We start from the raw sequence: 18,153 nt of genomic DNA on the forward strand, positions 1-18,153 counted from the left end.
GACGCCCACGGTACCTGCGCCTGCGATCGCTCACTTCCTTGGGAAGAAAAGCAAACCCCCAATCTGAGTGGAAGGTGGCTTCTAGGACATAGGTCTCCTATAAAACACATGTATTTTTTCTTATCTTTCTAAGCCAGTGTCAACTGCAGAAAAATGGCCACAATGGATATTCTGTTCATAAGTGTTCTTTACAACCAGAGCCTGTCGTTGTTCCATACAGTTCACTAATCATGAACTGAAGAGCAGAAGGTCACAGAAGACCACCAAGCGCAGCACCCCCACCTCACAAAGGCTGATCATGCCAGCACCTCAGTGCCATATCTGCCAAGGCAGAGCGCCTGCTGGCTTAGACACATCCTGGATGACCGTAACCAGTGGCTCGTCCTAGAGAACACCAATGACAGGTAACATGGCAGTGCACACACCAACAAGCTGATAACATCAAGAAACGGATAAAGTGTTCGAAAGTTGAAAAACCTCTTTTCTGACACATACTCTTTATTTCTTCTGGAAGAAGAGAAACATAAGTGACTAAAAACTTCTGTAACTTTAATCCCAATGGAGAACCACTTCCTACCAGCTGGCCTGGGGACCTACAGACAAAGAAGGGAGAAAAAAACATATTTAAATCCACTTACAAGTGAGTATATGCAAACCAGTCTACACAGACTTCGGCCCTAGAGTCTTTCTACAATAACATGATCAGAAAACCTGCTTTTTCTGAACCTGCCCTGAATTCTTTAGCAAAGTTCTGAGGCTGTTTCTGGTTACAGAGACGGCAGGGCTTGTGGGAAGGTGGGCAGGTGTCACGCCCCACTAGGGAGGCAGGACCCACCAAGACAGCCTCCACTTGGCCCCTGTACATCTAGCTAAACAGCCCCTTGAAAAGCAGTAGCCTAAAATGGCAATAAATAAAACTCTATTTTATTGCTTCCAACATTGAATTCAATGACTTTAATTTTTAGGCCTGAAATTAAAAAAATTCATAGCAAAGACAGACATCAGTAATAAATGACGTCTGCTAGAGTGTCTAACTCTTGGCGTCTGCTGAAGCCACGTTTCTGCTCCATGCTTCTGCCAGGAGCACTGTCTGCTAACTGGACCCTGCAGCGCTAGGAAGAGCTGTGTCCACTCCTGGCAGCACTGAGACTCCCTCGCTGGCCTTCCTGCTCCTCAGCTGTGCTCAGCTCAGAGCACACCCTACAGCAAAGACTTGGGCAAAGACTGAAGCTCACCAGCACATCAAACACTGCCATGCTCCCTTAATACTTACACACAGACACTGAGAATCAGCACAACATGGCACTGACATCAGAAACTCTTACAGAAACTGGCATGGGGGGTTCTGTTTAGCAGCATACCAAACAGAACACTTGAGCTTTAAATTTTGTTAGTTGACATTAGAAAGACAACACAATTCAAAAGCAGAGCATTTTAAGACATAATTTAGAATAGATAGTTCTTCAAAAAACAAGGCCAAGGCACAACCCTGACCAACACTACTCACAGCTAAGTTTCTCAAAAGGTAGAAGTGGCAAATAAGTGGACATTTTATGAATCGTGACAGTCACTGTCAAAGGTGGAAAGGAAAAAGGTCAGAAGTGACCCTGCAGTTCTGGACTGAAGTTGGATATACTGGAATGAATCCATGGTTCTTAGGATGGACAGACAGGTAAATGGATGGGTGGGTGGATGGATGGATGGACAGACAGGTAAACAGGTGGATGAATGGATGGATGGGCAGATGGGCAAATGGATGAATGGACAGGTGGATAAATGGATGGATGAACAGATGACAGATGGATGAATGGATGAATGGGCAGATGGATGGACAGGTGGATGGATGGATGGATGGATGGGCAAATGGATGGATGGACAGGTGGATGAATGGGCAGGTAGATGGATGGATGGATGGATGGATAGGTGGATGAACAGACAGATGGATGAATGGGTGGATAAATAGATAGACAGCTAATGAAATAAATCTATATGGCTAACTCTGGTCAGCAAACAGACAAGAAAAAAGCTGCACACACACACACGCACACAGGTAGAGGTAACAATTGAGCAAACATGGTGGAACATTAACATCTGGAGAACAAGGATGAAGTTAAGTGGGAATTCTTTATATTATTCCCAGAACTTTTCTACTGGTGTGAAACTTATGGGAAAAGAAAAAGTTAAAAGAAAAAAAAAACAAGGTTCAAAGTGTTAGTTGGCCAAAGTCACCACAATTTTCAGAGTGGCAGAAAGCAGGAGCAGGCAAAGAGAATGAGCTATATAAAATATGGCTCTCAAAAGCCCAGGAATGAAAGAGTTCACGGTAAAAGGAACAAGCAACAAGGAACATGTGATGTAAATAATAGAAGGTCAGAAGAATAACAAATACAGCACTATAAGATTTAGGGGAAAAATGCTGATTTTCCATAAGGCAACATAGGTTATGCACCAAACAGGTTAAACAATCTGGTTATGCTTCAAAATGTCAAACCTATATGTCAATACGTCGTCCTGCATTACTGCTAGGTGACAGAATGCTTACCTGCCATAGAGAGAGCTCTCTGAAAGGGCATCCATTAATGGTCCAATAATAAACTGAAAAAAAGAGAGAGAGAGGCAGTGGAGTTTTAACTGCACATGTGGAAGGTGACACACCCCCCCCCTGAGGCCCACGAAGAGGCAGAAGAACTGTGGTCAGCAAAGGGACTCTCATGCAGCAGTGAACTCAAGAGGGTCCTGGGGGAACCCTAATTCTACCAGAATGACAAAAAAAGGACAGAATTTTCCCACCCATAAAATCCTACAGCACACTAGGGAGTTCACACTGTGGGTCAGAAAGAAGAGACACCTGGGAAACAAAGACAGTAACAAGAAAAACAGAGACACTCAGGGAGGACTGAGCCCCACGCTCAGTGGGGAGATTCACATCCTAAAATCCTACTTGACACTAGTCAAAAAAACAAGCTCATGTGAATCGGGAAGGAGACACAGAAAAATGATGCGTGTCCAACAGAAGAGCACAGACCCAGGGGACTGGAAGAACTGACTGGGCCACCTGTCAATCAAAGGGGCTTACGTGTCCCAAGGCAGGGATCTTGAGTCACAGGGACTATGCCATGCTCCACTGTGTGGTTCCTAACAGTCGGAGGTCAAACTCTAAGGAGTGAAGCCAGGAGGCCAGCTCTGTATAAGACAGGGCAGCAACACAGCTGGGGGACACTGTCATGCAAAAGCGTCCACATCAGCTCTCACACTCTGGACCAGTGGAGTCTGAAGAACAATGGCAGAGGACTACTTCCTTACGAGGGCCACATTGCAGGCGGCCCCCAGTCAGTGTGTCAACAGATGACACAGCTGTTCCCAAGCAGGGTAGGGTTACCATTGGCTTCCAGGAGCCTAGTTTGAAAGAGCCATGGTTCCCCTATTCTTCTAAAGTTAGAGCTGGTTCAGAGAAACAGGGTATGCTGTGTGCACTCTGTAACTGAAGGTCACTGATGCGGTGTCCCAAGCGCTTTCCTGAGACCATGGTGACACGACAAAACAAATGCGTGTCCCTCTCCTGGCAAGGCAGCGAGGAGGGAGAAGGTGTGTTACCTCGGAAAAGTCTGGTGAAAATGGAAGACACTCAGATTCATACAGCTCCAGAAAGTGGAGAACACCTTCTTTGGTCAGGATTTTATTCTCACTCTCAAACATTCTTTTATAAACACACATGTGCCAGGAGGGGTGAAAGAGCCAGCAGCCTGTGGAGATAAACATTTAATGCTGACACTGGGCCCTGTCCATGCACAGATATGTGCACAGACACGTTGCTTCACTATCGCTATGGAAGTGAGTTTGCTTTACTACATCCAAGGGCATCTGCTAAATAACCAAAATAATGTTGGTGTTCAGAATTCTGTATTCAGATAGGTTCATTTAAAGGACTACAAACAAATGTGAAACATGCTTCGGTATACAAAAATAATGTTACTCCTCGCGGGCAAGGGGGAGCTTCAGATCTGGGGTGCTTTCAACCAGCTCTCTGACCCACTTCAATCCAGTTTTCCTACAGGAATCTGAAACCATCACTTCCTCTGCTTAAACCCTGGAGCAGCTTCCCACTGCTCCCATGAGGCCAGACGAGCCATGGACTGACAAGCCACAGTTCCAGGAGCTTGTGCTGTCTCCCTGTGGGCGCTTAGATAGCACACCCAGCAGAGGCCTCCGTTGAACACCCCGCACCCTACACTCCACCTCAGCCTTCTCTGCTCCCTCCAAAGGACCTAAAATCAAACCTCGTTTTCCATAGAAGACAAAACTCTAGTGAAAAGGCACTGCACCTCTCCTACCACTCTGTCCTCTGTGCTTAACATGAACTGCCTGCTAAGTAAATATCTATTAAGTGAAAATGTAATTGAGTGAGCAAATGAAAGACAGAAGAACTGTGTACTTTAGAGATATTTTTATGACTCATGAAATTTCCTTTAATTCTAGTAGGAAAAAATATCCGGGATTTTTAATTCATGACATTCTATAAATAAATTGGTCATTATTTGTAATTTATATGAACATGCTTGTTCAACTCTGGCGGTGGTAATTTTTCAAAATCGGTCACTGCTATTTGATTTGGTTTGCCAAGAGCTGTGGGCAAAATGTGGTAATAAGAGCATCATTTTAATAGTAAGTGCATGAGTACAGCCACAACAGGATCCAATTAAATGCTAGCCCCAGGTGGGGACATGGATGCTTATGGTCTGTGAAAAATCCCAGCATCTCAGGAAACAGCTACTGCAATCAGCAGAGAAAAGCTCAATTCCTTGGGGGTCAAACTATTAAAGTCATAATTATCTAGAGCAGGCGCTAAAACCCATTTACCTAGGTTAATCCTCATGTGTAAACACAATAATGCAGCACTTTATCATTCTTATAAATCTAAAACACTGCTGGCCTGAATTTAGCTGTTTCATTGATCTAAACTCAATTTCACAAAATAATTTTCAGAAGTTCAGTTTCATCGTATTTCTCCTAGAAAGTTCTCCTAATGCAGCAGCAATCAAAGGCTTAAAAAACATGTTTACACTTATATTCTAGAATTTTCTTTTCCAAAGAAGGCTAAAATACATGACTATATTAGAACCCCAATGCTCTAACAAAAAGATAAACATATGTTTATATATGTAATAGATATATTGAGAATAAAAATGGAGGGGCTGGGGATATAGCTCAGTTGGTAGAGTGCATGCCTAGCATGTACTAAGGCTCTGGGTTCAATCCCCAGCACCTCCACAAAAAAAAGAAAAAAACAAAACCCAAAAATGGAAAGCAGTCAGGGTGTATATTCCTATCAAAGAGCTCTTGTTAACATATAACACATACCATCTTTAAAGCTCTAAGAACCATCCCCGTCTTTTAAGGACCTACTGTGAAATGCCTGTGGACACCAGGACTATGGTACCTGGTTGAGGCATAGGATACACATCCGCAGTAGTGGGAAGGGATTCATCCCACAGCTCTTTCCCTTATAGACATGCATGGAATTTTTCATGACCAAAAGTTAAAAAACAAATTAATCCTAGCTCTGAACTACAGAAAACCCTGCCACCACTTAAAGCTATTTAAGGAGATGGTCAAAAGTGGCACAGACACTACTGAGTGTGACGAACCTACAGACAAGGGGACCTAGGGTCTTATCTGCCTGTCGACAGCTGCCATCACTCGGCAGCAACACTACAGATGATTCATGTTTTCTTCCTTACATTGAAGTAATTTTTCCCAATTTTCTACAATAAACAGGGATTAGTTATAAAATCAGGCGGTACAGGGGGACTAGAAATATTAGTTAAAAAAAAAAGCAAAAAGAAAGTGATCATTACCATGTTCCTCTGACACTGCATATTCAAACAGATTGTTTAGCTTTGGTAAGACTGGCTTTATAACATGTATCTAAAAATAAGAGCAAAGAATCACATGAAATGGAAATATCTTTAAAGACTCAGGCGTCTATTCGTTGACAGCAGACCTTGTGACTATCCTGGTGAAACTGGCCTTGGGGGCCTGATCTTTCCACCTCTGGACCATGGCACGACTCCAGTCCTCCGGCCTGAGGTGGCAGAGCCAACCCGTTGCAGCCCAGAGCCCAGTTAGGGTGGTGCCTACACTCACAGCCAGCAGCCCATGTGATGGCAGGGCATCCTGACTGGCCTGGAAGCAGGTAGGGATAGACCCAGAGGTTGAAAGAGAGGTACTGAAGCTTTCTCCAGTAACTCAAGTTGTGCTAGGTCAGTCTGCGGAAGTGCAGCCACTTCCCAACTCAGTGTTCCTCCTGCCTGGGGCCATGCTCTGGCTCCTTTGCTAGATTTGACTTAGATATCCTTCAAAGTATGTGCAAATCTGAGTTTCTAAAATAAGTAGTGGAGGTTTTATGGACCTACAGACCAAAGAAACCCCACAAGTTTACTTGATTCAGGAATGCTTCTCACCCTGGATGTCCAGCTCCTCAGCACCTGAGTCATTCTCCACTTTGATCCACCAACAATGCTTGGTGCACAGGTGGACTGACATCTCACAGGACTCTGCAAGGAAGCTGGCCCTTTGGACTGCGACTTACAGATTGGACTTACACACCAGAGGACAGCAGCAGAGACACTACCTGGGAGCTATCTCAGACCTACTGAATCAGAAGGTCTAGGGCCGGGGCAGTAGTTCATATTTTATAACAAGCCCTCTAGGTGACATTGATGTTGAAGTTTGAGAATGCCAAGGGAAGTCAAAGATGGTAACATGAGTCAGCTAAAAGTATTCTTCACTTTTCTGAAACAATTTATATGCTTTTGTAAATTGCATTTGTGCCAGAAAACAAAGGACACCTGGCTTCTATCATGCTATCTCTAAGTTGGTCTTTCTTCCCTACTTTTAATATTTGAAAAAGAGAAAATCATGTGTACTATGGGATTTGCAAAAATATGAGAACACTTACCTGATTTCCTTCTAGAGTTTCCATGAGTAAAATATAATTTTCCCAAAATTTTAGAAGCTCATCTTTTTTCTTCTCAGACCACCAAAACAGACTTGGGCCTAATACAGTTAAAAAAAAAATTAGTTATTTATTTTGCAAATCTAACAGTTTTCTTCATAATAACAATTCTTACACTAATGCCATTATTACCAAATGTACTCTCTAATAAAGGAGGGTGTCCCTGCACCTAAACCTGGATAGGAAGTTTGGGAATCTCAAAAGAAGAAGTGTGCTGCTGTCCTCTGTTCATTAAGATAAGAATGACAGATCTGCACATATAAACTCAACTCCCCTGCCCAAGACCCTCACTGTAACAGGAAAGGTTTTTCAAAGGCCAACATCCCAGAAGAATTAAAAAAAAAAAAAAAAAAAAAAAAAAAACGAGAAAGAAAATAGCAATAAAACTTAGAATTTAAAAATCAAACTGGAGAAAAGATAATTTCAAGTAGACACAGGGAAACAAGCAACAATTGGATCTGCACTGCACGATCCGCCATCAAAGGACTTGGCTGCTGCAGGAGCTTCTCCAGGTGCAGGTGAGCAGCTAGGTTGAAGAGGATCCCATATCCAGGATTTGCTCACAGACTTAGAAACAGGATGCTTTAAAAGGGACATTCCAACAAACAACAAACAGATCTCATGAGAACTAAACTTGATAGCAAAAACAAGAAAGGGCTGGACATGAAAGAAATCACCCAGGGAGTAAAGACACAGAAAACCCTGGGAGAGAAGAGATGTTGGTAGACCAATCCAGGAGGTGCCCAGAGCAGAAAACAACGGGAGGAAATCAACAACAGAAGCACTCAGTAGGGGCCCAGGAGCCAGCACCAGCATGAAAGCAGACCTGTGGCCAAGCAGGGCCCAGCACCTGACCTCCCACACAGGATCCAGGATCTCCTCCAGAGACTGTAGGTCTGCATCTTTAAAACAGAATTCTGCCCTCATGGAGCCATAATCAAATGTGAGGACAAAACGAAGGCATTTAGACAAGTACGGTTTCCACTTCTGCACAAAATGGAGACAGCCAAGAGAAAACACCAATGCCATGGAGAGAAAAGGCTGGATAAGCTACAAAATCCCAAGCTTCTAGGGGGGCTGCCAGGGGAATTCCAAAAGACTCTCCAAGAATAGAGAAACCCTACACTGCTCTGCTCTGGCTGAGCACCCAGGAAGCAGCAGCCACCAAAGGAGCACTTTCTAAAAACAGCATTTTAATGGGTTTTAAAGGTCAAGGGTGGGCTGGCATGACAGCTTGGAAGCCCTGGGAACCCCCAAGAGTCCATACCCACTCCCCTGCTGACCCAGCCTCCCCAAGTGCTCCAAGAAGGACCCTGGCAGGGCAGTGATCTCTTAAGAGTGGGTATGCAGGCCTGCCTTAGTCTGAGGGGCAGAGGGACTCACTACAGTGTCCTGCATGCACTACAGAAGAACTGCTGGTGAGCAACGCCAAGACCCCACAGCCACCCAGATTTGTGGCCGCAAGCCCTCCCATGCCTGCACCCCTGCCCTGCTCTGATGCCACAAAGACTGGCAGCCTCTGGGAAGAAGACCTGCAGCCTGAGCCTGCACTGAGATCTGGGGAAGGTCCTGCTCCAGCTGGCTACCTGACAGGGAGGGCAGAACACTGGTGCCCAAGGCCTCCCAGAGAACCACGCAGAATGCAGCTTACAAGGAGAGGGCACAGAAATTCTAAGTGTTCGCCAGGTGGGAGGCGGTTATGTGCCACTGAAGAGGGGGCAGAGAGAGCAGAGAAGCTGGAACCCCAAGGCTGAAGCATGCAGGGTCTAAGATAAGGCTAGAGAAGAAGAAACAGAAAGGCTCCCCACCTCAAACCCAGCAGCCAGCAACAAACACGGGTAACCCTGGGGGCCTCAACAGACCCCTGCTATGGCACAGGCACATGGCTGTGGAAAGTCGTTGAGCCCTCCAGGATCCACACCAAGCACAAGGTGGCCACAACCACTGCCCGAAGGCAAGAACAAAACCAAACAAGGTGGCTTCGGCCGCACACAGGGTCTAGGAAGCAAGGGGTATACCCATCTGTCAACAGACACTGGCATAAGCTCTACTGATCTATAACACAGAGAAGTGGCTCCATGCCCTAAAGGTTAAACAAGCAGAACTAAACTCAGCTTTCCAGGTGTCAGACTGGCAAATCACTACACATTAAAGAACCTAATTGGAAAGGTGACCAATATGCTTAAGCAGATGAGCAGACGAGGGTCTTTAAGCTCAAGTGGAGCTGTGATCTCAGACACTTGGAAGGCTGAGGCAGAAAGATCACAAGTTTGATGCTACCCTCAGCAACTTAGTATGACCCTGTCTCAAAAAATAAAAAATATAAAGGACCAAGGATGTAGAACCCCTGGGTTCAATCCCTAGGACTGCACAAAAATGTAAAAAAAAAAAAAAAAAAAAAAAGTTAAAATGGAAATACTAGAAATAAAAATGTTATCAACTGGGCTGGGGCTGTGGTTCAGTGGTAGAGAAATTGCCTAGCACATGTGAGACACTGGGTTCGATTCTCAGTACCACATATAAACAAATAAAGTCCACTGGCAACTAAAAAATATTTTTTAAAAAATGTTATCAGCCATAAAGGATCTTTTATGGAATTATCAGATTAAAGATTTCATCTCAGGAAACTACAGAATGTACCTTGGCAGTGAGTGAAATACTAAGTACAGGAAGCAGAAGCACAAACACAGGACTCAGGGGAAGGGTCCCACAGGATGGTGGAGACAGAGCTAGGCAGCCAGCTGTCCCCAGGCACAGGGAGAAGCAATCCAGTGTCAGCAAGTGGAAGACCCTAGGGCAGCTCCTCAGGGAAACCCAAAACGCCTTCAAGTCTGGCTCTGGAAAGATCTAGACACCACGCTGAGAACTCAGGGCTGAATCACGATTGGTGTGGAGAGAACCAAACACATCTAAAAATGACAATTATAAGAGAAACTTGCAGGAATGGAAGCATGATTCAATTTCCTCAAAGTGTGGTATAATGTACTACACTGATCACCTGTGACCAGCACCCACCACCATGTTAGTGCGCAACACTAATTTAACCAAGAGCTTCACGGTGGGTTTTACAATCTAAGAAATGTTATTTCAAGTCACAGGGGTAAATATCAAAATATTCAGTATAATAAAGAGATAACAGTGTTTTCTTTCTGAAGCTGAGAAAGTGGGGTATATTATTAAAACCCCCTACAATAAATGAGTTTCACTTCGATAACTTTTTAAAAAAATGTCTTCCCAGTGAAAACTCTTAAGGATTGAGCACCCATCTGAAGACTGCTCAAATATTTAAAATGTTTTAAAATTATATGAAAGTCTAATTTCACAACTTTATCCAAACAAAAATTCTTTGTTGCAATAAATGAGTAGTAATTACAGTTGGAAAAACAAGTTTCTATTAAGACAATTCAGAGTCGATCTGTTTTTGACTTAGTTCAGAAACTTGAGACCATTGGATAAACCAATCAAAACTTACCAACCCAAAGAAGAAGGCAGGCCATGCTAGCGCATCTCCACTTGTTCAGTAAACAAGAAGCAAGGACTCAAATGTTTAAAAAGTACCCTTAAAAGGCTAACTTAAGAAACATGTTCAGCAAATATCAGTAAATCCTGCTCCTGAGAATTACCTAGTGACTTTCCAAAGAATGATGCTAATTCTAACACACACGCCTCCGTTCATTTCCCAAGCACAGGTACATCTTTCAGTGTGGAAAGTCCCATCACAATACAGTGCCCAATTGGGTCTGTAGAATCCTGCATGGGTTCAGCCACTTTCCCAACAATTCAAAGGGCGTCGCATTCCACCTTGCTTGGGTCGACTACTCCCGACCTCAGAGATTTGTCACTTGGCAGAACAGCCTTTGAAAAGAGGGTCCCAAGGCTGCCAGGCTCTATGGTGCCATGTGGAATGGCCGAATTCTGAACAGCTTGCGGAAGCTAGCGGGATCGGGCTGGGACAGGGAGCAAATACCTGTTCCCCCGTGAGCGTCGCAGGTGCAGTCGGCGCCCAGCTCCGCGGACACCTCCACGGCCCTCTGCAGCAGATAGCGCGCGCGCTTGCGCGTCAGGGCGTCCTCCGCGCGGCCCAGGCCCGTCTGCACCGTCCTCCAGAAGCGTCCGCAGCGCCGCGCGTCAGGGCCCACGTCGCGCGCGCCGGGCTGAGGCAGCAGCTTCTCGGCCAGGGCGCTCAGCACCTGCAGCTCCGGCCCGACGCGGTCCGGTTCCCAGGGGACGCCCGGCTCGGCCAGCGCGCCCCACACGGCCCGAAGCGCCGCCCCGCCACACTGACCCAGCGCCGGCAGCAGCCGCGCAGCCGCCAGCGCCCCCGCGTCCTCGGCGTTCCCGGGCCTGTCCGCGCCCAGCGCCAGGGCAACGGCGGCCTGCGCCACGCGCTCAAGCAGCGGCCCGTCCTCGCGGGGCCGCAGGCAGGGCCCGACGGCGGCCAGCACCTCCACCGCAGCCTCGACGCCCGGCGCGCACCGCCCGGCCCGCAGGTCCCGCAGCGCCTCCTCAGCCAGCGCGGCAGCCAGCGGCGGGCCCCTCGCGAGCCGGGCGCACGAGCGCAGCGCCGCGCCCGCCGCCCGCAGCACGCGCCGGCGTTGGCTCGGCGGGCCGAGGTCGGGGTCGGCGCCGCCCGGGCACCCGCGCAGGAGCGGCACTAGGTACCCGGTGGCGACCTCGCGCGCCGCCTCCGGGAGCGCGCTCGGGTCCGTGCCCGCGTCCTCCAACCGCTGCAGAAGGAAGCGCAGCGTCTCCACGCGCTCCGCGGACGCTTCCCCTCGGCACAGCGTCCCGAACAGGGCCCGGGGGTCCCAGCTCTGCTCCAGCAGGACTTCCGCGAGCACCCCTTCCATCTGCGGCGCGCGTCGCCGACACCAAGCTCTGGGAGGAAGCCGAGGGTGTGCGCGAGGGCGTGCGCGCGCACTGGCCAGGCCGCGGGGACGTGCGCGTGCATCGTGGGGCCGGGGCGCGTGCACAGTGTGGCGTTCCTGATAGGCCTTCACTGTGCTCTTGGGCTCTCACCAGCACTGTCCAGCCCTGTTGCCCCTGTACCTTACTGTTTTGTAAGAGAAAGGAGAAATTCGTTGAACGTTAATGTAGTATATGTTCCAGGTGCATCGCGTTGTGATTGGAGTTTGGCTCCCTGGGGCCCTAAATCAGTCAGGCATGCCTGTGACACAGGCCAGAAGGTGTCAGGGAAGGTGGACTTCGCTGTCACCTCAGAGCCTACTTTCAAAACTGTGCATTCAGGGAACCTCCCACAAAGACACTGACACGTATCAGAAATGTATTCTGGACATCCGCTTTAAAATAGATAAGGAAAACACAAGACACAAGGATGATTTAGCATCAAGGTGGGGTGAGTTCTGCTATGCATATGTGCTGGGAATACTGGTAGAGAGAAGATGCCCACACTGGCCCTTGCATCCTAGTGCCCACACTCCAGAACAGAACTTTCCTTACAGTGCATGTGCTCACTCCCGCTGTACAACTCAAAAACAGTCCATGCATGTGTCTGTTCTGTACTTATGACAACATCTACTACTAAATATGGAAATAGTCTTTCATATATAAAGTCAGATGACTTTAATCTTAATCTTATCCATTATGTTTATCCTCTATCAAGCTCTTTGAAGGTTGGATCAGTCTATACACTAAAGGGCAGATCTTTTTGGTTAGAAGGCAAAGAAAACCTATGTCACAGATCCAGTTAATTCCAGAGTTTGAAACAGGAACCAGATCAACAAAGTGCACTGCAGAGATGAGGTTTTCTATTTCAGTTATTCAATTTTCCCATTGACAGAATGCATAATTGGTTCTATTTTAAACCCACTTAGAATGTTAGCAAATACTGATGCTGCCTGTTATAGGTGACGAGTCCTACTTCCTTACATGTTGAAGTCTGAATAGGACAGAAGCACACCGAGGCAAGCATATAAAGCAGGATTTATGTAAAAAAGAATAACATGGACTTCTCCTGGGAGGGAGAAGGGGGCCATAGCTGGTATCCCAAGAAGTGAGGTGTTCTGCCCTTTTTATATGTCTCAGACTTCCTTTGTTCTCCTGCCTTTTTCCTCTAGTCTTCCTCCTTCCTGCATAAGTGACTAGGCCCAGGAATGCTTGGTGGGATGGCCCAAAGGTGAAAATCAGGTTAACAACATTAACAACCCTGTAGGGAGGGGCAATTCCTGGGACAGGTTACCTTGGCAACAGGTTGCAGCAGGGGCAGATTCTTGAAAAGGGTGGAGGAAGGGCTCTGAAGGAACTAACATTTCAGTCCACAGCCTCCAACTTCCCAGACTCACTCAAAATTGGCCTCTTTGATCCGACCTGACTGGATTTATCTTTCTATACTGACTGCATAATTCTGGCTACAATACCAATTGCTTCCAACATCTAATGTGCCAATTATCATTTCCCTCAACATATACACATATCAAACATAAATGGGAAATAGTTTTGAGCAGACATTTAACAAATGAAGATAATGCAAATAACAAGCATTTGCAAAGGTGTTCAGCATCTTTAGTCACCAGAGAAATGCAAATTAAACCCACCATGAGACACCACTTCACACTCCTGAGAATGGCTCAAATTTTGAAAGACTGAATATATGATCATGATGTGGAAAAAAACAAAGTGAAACAACTTGAACTGGAACATTAATGGTGCTCATAAGTGACAAGATTGCTTTGGAAAACTGTTTCTTATAAAATTGAAATATATTATAAGGTAAGTATATTTCAATATACTTACCTTATAATATATTTGCACCCCTTGCTATTTGCTAAATGAAAATATATGCCAACAGGTCTTGCAGAACAATGTTTTGGCAACATTATAGCCAAAACCTTATAACAGAAAGAAATTAAAGACATAAAAATAGGAAAAGAAGAACTTAAATTATCACTATTTTCAGATGACATGATTCTATACCTAGCAGACCCAAAAGGGTCTACAAAGAAACTACTAAAGCTAATAAATGAATTCAGCAAAGTGGAGGATATAAAATCAACACACATAAATCAAAGGCATTCCTGTATATCAGCGACAAATCCTCTGAAATGGAAATGAGGACAACCACTCCATTCACAATATCTTCAAAAAAAAAAATAAAATACTTGGGAATCAACCTAACAAAAGAGGTGAAAGACTTATACAATGAAAACTACAGAACCCTAAAGAGAGAAATAGAAGAAGATCTTAGAAGATGGAAAAATATACCCTGTTCATGGATAGGCAGAACTAACATCATCAAAATGGCGATATTACCAAAAGTTCTCTATAGGTTTAATGCAATGCCAATCAAAATCCCAATGGCATTTCTTGTAGAAATAGAGAAAGCAATCATGAAAATCATATGGAAAAATAAAAGACCCAGAATAGCAAAAACATTGCTAAGCAGGAAGTGTGAATCAGGCGGTATAGCGATACCAGACTTCAAACTATACTACAGAGCAATAGTAACAAAAACAGCATGGTACTGGTACCAAAACAGGTGGGTGGACCAATGGTACAGAATAGAGGACACAGAAACCAATCCACAAAACTACAATTATCTTATATTTGATAAAGGGGCTAAAAGCATGCAATGGAGGAAGGATAGCATCTTCAACAAATGGTGCTGGGAAAACTGGAAATCCATATGCAACAAAATGAAACTGAATCCCTTTCTCTCGCCATGCACAAAAGTTAACTCAAAATGGATCAAGGAGCTTGATATCAAATCAGAGACATGGCGTCTGATAGAAGAAAAAGTTGGCTACGATCTACATACTGTGGGGTCGGGCTCCAAATTCCTCAATAGGACACCCATAGCACAAGAGTTAATAACTAGAATCAACAAATGGGACTTACTCAAACTAAAAAGTATTTTCTCAGCAAAAGAAACAATAAGAGAGGTAAATAGGGAGCCTACATCCTGGGAACAAATCTTTACTCCTCACACTTCAGATAGAGCTCTAATATCCAGAGTATACAAAGAACTCAAAAAATTAGACAATAAGATAACAAATAACCCAATCAACAAATGGGCCAAGGACCTGAACAGACACTTCTCAGAGGAGGACATACAATCAATCAACAAGTACATGAAAAAATGCTCACCATCTCTAGCAGTCAGAGAAATGCAAATCAAAACCACCCTAATATACCATCTCACTCCAGTAAGATTGGCAGCCATTATGAAGTCAAACAACAACAAGTGCTGGCAAGGATGTGGGGAAAAGGGTACACTTGAACATTGCTGGTGGGACTGCAAATTGGTGCAGCCAATTTGGAAAGCAGTATGGAGATTTCTTGGAAAGCTGGGAATGGAACCACCATTTGACCCAGCTATTCCCCTTCTGGGTCTATTCCCTAAAGACCTAAAAAGAGCATGCTACAGGGACACTGCTACATCGATGTTCATAGCAGCACAATTCACAATAGCAAGACTGTGGAACCAACCTAGATGCCCTTCAATAGATGAATGGATTAAAAAAATGTGGCATTTATACACAATGGAGTATTACTCTGCATTAAAAAATGACAAAATCATAGAATTTGGAGGGAAATGGATGGCATTAGAGCAGATTATGCTAAGTGAAGCTAGCCAATCCCTAAAAAACAAATGCCAAATGTCTTCTTTGATATAAGGAGAGTAACTAAGAACAGAGTAGGGAGGAAGAGCATGAGAAGAAGATTAACATTAAACAGGGATGAGAGGTGGGAGGGAAAGGGAGAGAGAAGGGAAATTGCATGGAAATGGAAGGAGACCCTCATGGTTATACAAAATTACATACAAGAGGAAGTGAGGGGAAAGGGAAAAATAATACAAGGGGGAGAAATGAATTATAGTAGAGGGGGTAGAGAGAGAAGAGGGGAGGGGAGGGGAGGGGAGGGGGGATAGTAGAGGATAGGAAAGGCAGCAGAATACAACAGACACGAGTATGGCAATATGTAAATCAATGGAAGTGTAACTGATGTGATTCTACAATCTGTATACGGGGTAAAAATGGGAGTTCATAACCCACATGAATCAAAGTGTGAAATATGATATATCAAGAACTATGTAATGTTTTGAACAACCAACAATAAAAAAATAAAAAATAAAATTAAAAAAAACCTTATAACAAATTAAATGTCTATCAGTAGAAGAATGATTAAGCAAATTGTACTTTATATAATAATGCTCTTTCAGCAAAAGAGAATGAGTTGCTAATTCATTCAACAAATATGAATAAATCCCAAAAACATTCTGTTGTTCAAAAGAAGCCTGGCGAAGTCTTATGTCCTCACAGTCTAATTTATATGAAATGTAAAAGAGAAAAGTAATCTGTGGAATAGGAATGAAAAGAGCAGCTGCTCCAGATATGGAGAGTCATGAGAACCAGGCTGGAGGGAAGCTTCTGGGTGACAGAAGTACTTCAACCTGGTCCTGTGTTGGTTACACGGTTTCACATTTGCCAAAACCCCTTGAATTGAACCCTTGAGATCCAGACATTTCATTCTATGTAAATTTTACCCCCATTTTTGCAAATGACTTATACTAAAAGAAAAATAATGAATTGGCCTGTGTATCTATTCCCTGTTGCCTACAGCACAAAGCCCATGCCAGGCAGGGCATGGAAGCCCATCAGGATCTGGTGGCCAGCCCCACAGCCTCATTCCCCGCTCAGCTCTGGTCCAGACTCACAGAACTCTCCTCTCTCACTCTCTTCTCTGCTAGAATGATTTCCACATCCACTTTCTGACTCCCTAAGATCGGCAGTGGTCCAATCACTAAACCTGCCCTTTGTTGTTCTTATCAAAGCGGACTCTTGAGCATTTCTTCTCTTGAACCATCTTCCTCTGGTCCCCTCCTGTGGTTCTCTCCTTTTTTTTTTTTTTTTCCTTTGCTTCCCAGCTGTTCCTTCTCCATGTTGGGCAGAGCCCATCTTTCTTCCTGACCTGTTGGTGTTCAGATTTTCGAAGGTCTGTCTTCACATCTCTTTTCTTCTAGCTCTGTACTCTTTCTTTGACTAATCTGACTGACTACCTTTTACATGCTGATGAAGAAAATCTACATGTCCAGCCCAGGTCTGTCTCCTGAGACCTGTCCTGGGGTCAGTCTCAAACCTGTCCATACAACATGTGTGGGGGTTGTCTAACCTCCACTGACCTCATTCCCTCCACCACATTCCCATCACCAATATGCCCCACCAATGCACTTCTTCTGGGGAATCCCTGCCTGGCAAAAGGCTGTCCTCACCAAGTTGCCCTGGTTGAGAGTAAGACTTCCCACTCTCCTCCTTGATCCCCAAGTCGATCACTCACTTCTGTCCATGAAACTTTCTAAATCTTTCTCTCAGTAGCTCCTCCCTTCTGTCCTCCATGAATGTCTAAGTTTTAGAACTTCATCATTTCTTACTAAGTGAACAAGAACTTCTACCTGACATACACCCCACTGCGGTACCTACTCCATATTGCTACCACGATGAACTTCCTAAAGTTAAACCAGAAAGTGAAGGGCTTTTGAAAAGACAAAGAGAAGTGAGAGCACATGACATGTTTTGGAGATTTTTAAGTAAGCCAATGGGACTTGTAAGGAGGCAGCCTGGAAAGAAGGCCAGGCCCCCTCTGGAGGCATCTTGGGTACCACACTAAGAAATTCACACATTATGGGAACCAACGATTCAATTTTAGAAACATCACTAGGTCCAGTTGACTGCCTAAAGAGTCTCAGTCCCCTACGTCTAACACATAGCAGGTACTCAGTGAATTACACTTCACGAATGAATGAATATGGATAGTTCGGTGACAGCTTATGATCTCCTTAAGATTAGGACAGTGCTTTAATTCAATTCGTATCCTAAGTGCCAAATAGTACCAGAAGTGTGACAGTTACTCAGTAAGTTTTGAATCTGGATGATAGGAATTCAGCATTTTAAGTGATGGTATTCCAAGTTACTGTTGGAGAATTTCCAGGGCCATAATTACCCCTAAAACAGGGGCATTTGCTAGCTGAAACCCTTGTTCCCTGGTAAACAATGTGCCGCTTTGATGGATGGAGGAAACCTGGTGTGAGAATAGGCAGGGACCCCTCTTCATCCTCCTAGAGGTAGATATTGCAGGGGAGGGAATATGGGAAGGGGGCTAGTATGGCTTGCTTTTCTCCTCCC

General features: G+C 45.0%; 1 protein-coding gene across 3 annotated transcripts in view; it reads right to left on the reverse strand.

Moving 5' to 3' along the window:
* Tarbp1 (tRNA guanosine 2 -O-methyltransferase TARBP1) overlaps positions 1-11,918 on the reverse strand; it is a 49,095-nt gene extending 37,177 nt beyond the window's left edge. For 2 of the 3 annotated variants that reach the window (XM_078023070.1, XM_078023069.1), the window contains exons 1-6: positions 10,983-11,918; positions 6,959-7,056; positions 5,856-5,925; positions 3,595-3,743; positions 2,543-2,595; positions 496-593 (exon numbers count right to left, since the gene is read on the reverse strand). In XM_078023070.1, coding sequence (XP_077879196.1) covers positions 496-593; positions 2,543-2,595; positions 3,595-3,743; positions 5,856-5,925; positions 6,959-7,056; positions 10,983-11,865 — 1,351 coding nt within the window. In that variant the 5' untranslated portion in view covers positions 11,866-11,918. The remainder of the gene's footprint in view (positions 1-495; positions 594-2,542; positions 2,596-3,594; positions 3,744-5,855; positions 5,926-6,958; positions 7,057-10,982) is intronic. The other variant, XM_078023071.1, reaches the window with a different exon arrangement.
* Between the last annotated feature and the right edge of the window lie 6,235 nt (positions 11,919-18,153).

Source organism: Ictidomys tridecemlineatus, chromosome 10 (assembly GCF_052094955.1).
Source record: "Ictidomys tridecemlineatus isolate mIctTri1 chromosome 10, mIctTri1.hap1, whole genome shotgun sequence".
Classification (NCBI taxonomy): Eukaryota; Metazoa; Chordata; class Mammalia; order Rodentia; family Sciuridae; genus Ictidomys; species Ictidomys tridecemlineatus.